This window comes from Capsicum annuum, chromosome 8 (genome assembly GCF_002878395.1).
Source record: "Capsicum annuum cultivar UCD-10X-F1 chromosome 8, UCD10Xv1.1, whole genome shotgun sequence".
NCBI lineage: Eukaryota > Viridiplantae > Streptophyta > Magnoliopsida > Solanales > Solanaceae > Capsicum > Capsicum annuum.
Window position 1 is genome coordinate 109,067,777 of NC_061118.1, and position 2,696 is coordinate 109,070,472.

General features: G+C 37.3%; 1 protein-coding gene across 1 annotated transcript; it reads right to left on the reverse strand.

Annotated features, from left to right (window-relative positions):
* Positions 1-1,466: 1,466 nt before the first annotated feature.
* Positions 1,467-2,297, reverse strand: LOC107879067. Its single transcript, XM_016726193.1, has one exon. It carries the CDS (start codon positions 2,295-2,297, stop codon positions 1,467-1,469), a length of 831 nt encoding a protein of 276 aa, XP_016581679.1.
* Between the last annotated feature and the right edge of the window lie 399 nt (positions 2,298-2,696).

A 2,696-nucleotide genomic window follows, 5' to 3' on the forward strand; every position in this document is an offset into this window, starting at 1 on the left:
GGTTTTTGCCTTTTAAGTGTTCATTTCGTGTTTATCCATCCTTTAGGCTATCAAACCCTAATTACAATATACATAAATTCAACTTTAAAACTAGTTTTGGGCACAATGATGAAAAAATATCCTTGTTCATTACCCCACACACCTTATTTGATAAATTGAATGTGAAAACTTGAACTTTGAATCTCTAATGGAGTTCTTGAAGATTATTCTTGAAATTCTTTAACCGGAAGCTTGGATTATTAACTTTCTTGGAGAAAATTTGGTGGAGTTCTTGGCGTTCTTGAAGGGGCTAGGGTTTTCTTGGAGAGAAAGATATGAATTATGATGTATCTTATGCTTTTGCGGCTGAAATTAAGTGTTATGGACGGATTTGGGTGAGGGGAAGCGACCAAAGTTCCCCTAGACCCTTTAGGATCTGAAAAAGTGTGTGAAACAGTTTTGTAATGCGATTGCCATTGCGTCGTTGATCAAGCCGATGACCGGTGCGTCGCGTCCTAATCGCTTCGGCTTACTGCCTCACACGAAAAATGCCATAACTTTTTGCTCGGGTTTTGGATTAAGGCAAAATTGGTATCATTGGAAAGCTAATTCAATTTTCTACAGTTTGGTGGGTTTTGATCTGCAAAATTATATGTATATAAAAATTTATACATATTAAAACTAGATTCTTATTAAATTGAATACCAAACTTTGGACGAATCAAAGGCTCTTAGCTCAATTTTGTTCTAAGTGATTCTTATGAAATTTTTCACCTCGAAAGCACATCAAACACGAGGATAAAGATCATGAAACTTATATAATACATGGGAATCATTTGGATTTTTAGCTTATATTTGTAGGAACGATGATTCAAAAACTAGCCTAAAAATACGGGGTATTACAGCAATGGTGCTAAAACTTTTGACAAACCGTCTATAAAAACTAGCCAATCCATGGAAACTTTGGACTTATCCAATAGATTTTAGAGTTGGAAAATATTTAATAGCATCTATATTGGATTCATGCACCTCGACCCCTCTTGAACTAACAAAAAAACCCAAGAAAACAACTTCATCAACACCAAAGGAACACTTCTCAAGATTAGCATTCAATTGCTCCTTTCTAAGTACATCAAAGACACATTGCAAATGCAACACATGTTCTTCCATGGACTTATTATTGACCAAAAAATCATCAAAGCATACAACAACAATCTTTCCAGTGAATGATTTCATCACATGATTCATTAATTGTATGAAAGTACTAGGAGCATTAGTTAGGTCGAATGGCAATACCATCCATTCATAGAGACCAAATTTGGTCTTGAAGGTGGTATTTCATTCATCACTAGGTTGCACTCAAATTTGGTGATAGCCACTCCTAAGGTCAGTCCTGGAAAACACACTAGAACCATTCAACTCATCAAGCATGTCATCTAATCTAGGAATGGGATGATGATACTTTACCGTAATTTTGTTGATGGCTTATTAGTACACACATATGAACCATGTTTCATTATTATTTGGCACTAATAACACCGAAACCGCATATGGACTCATGCTCTCTTTGATGTATTCTTTATTAAGAAGTTCCTCAACTTGCCGTTGTAGGTCTTTGGTGTTCGTAAGGTTACTTCTATAGGCTGGTTTGTTTGGAAATTGTGATCCTAGCACGAAGTCAATTTGATGCTCAATGCCCCGAAGTGGGGGTAAACCTTGCAGCAACTCATTAGGAATGACATCCTCTAATTCCTGCAAAATATTATAAATAGAAGGGGGAATGGAGGAAGTTGAAAGGTTAGTGTAAAAAACATGTGCTAGGAGAAGTATAGGTGTGGTATCATCATACTCCTTGAAGAGATCCCTCTTCCTAGACAATATTACCATAGCTTTCTTGCACTTCAAAGTTGGAACTCCCTCGACTCCCTCACCCTTCCCACTCTTAGATTCACTCACCCCACTCTCGGGTTTCTTTTCTTTTCTTCCCTTTCCCTTCAATCCTTTTATTTGTTGATGAGCCTCACACAGTTCTGATGGTGAAAGTGGATGGAGGGTGAAATTTTGGCCCACAAACTCAAAAGAATAATGCTTGGTTCGGCCATCATACTTGATAGACCTATTATATTGCCATGGTCGACCCACCAATAAGTGACAAGCTTGCATGGGAATAATATCACAAAGTACTTTATCTTTATAGTTTCCCACCTTAAATCGAATCACTATTTGCCTGGTTACCTTCAATTCTGCATACTCGTTCAACCATTGGAGCTTATATGGATTTTCATGTGTAGTAGTAGGCAATTTCAAGTAGTCCACCATTGCAGCACTAGCAACATTGACACAACTTCCACTATCAATAATCTAGGAACACACACTCTCCTTAATAAGGCACTTGGTATGAAAGAGGTTATCTTTTTGGCTTGGATCATCCAATGCCTTACTAATCATAACTATCCATACCATATAATTAGGTACTTCAAGTTCACCACCTTAAGGTCAAGTATCTTTTTCATCACAATTACTAAGCCTTTCGACCCCCCATTCCTTTCCATCTTGAGAGCCTTCATCATTCTCAACCATTTTAATTCCTATTTCTTCCCCCAAGAAAAACAATTTTCCCTCCTTTAGGATTATATTTCTCCAATTTAGACACTCACTATCCTTGTGTCCCCACCCTTGGAATTTGAAGCATTGAAACCCCTTGGAAGTGGAAGTAAT

Bases quoted from the DNA above. Each gene is read 5' to 3' on its own strand.
- LOC107879067 (XM_016726193.1), bottom strand. From the start codon at position 2,297: ATGGTGGACTACTTGAAATTGCCTACTACTACACATGAAAATCCATAT.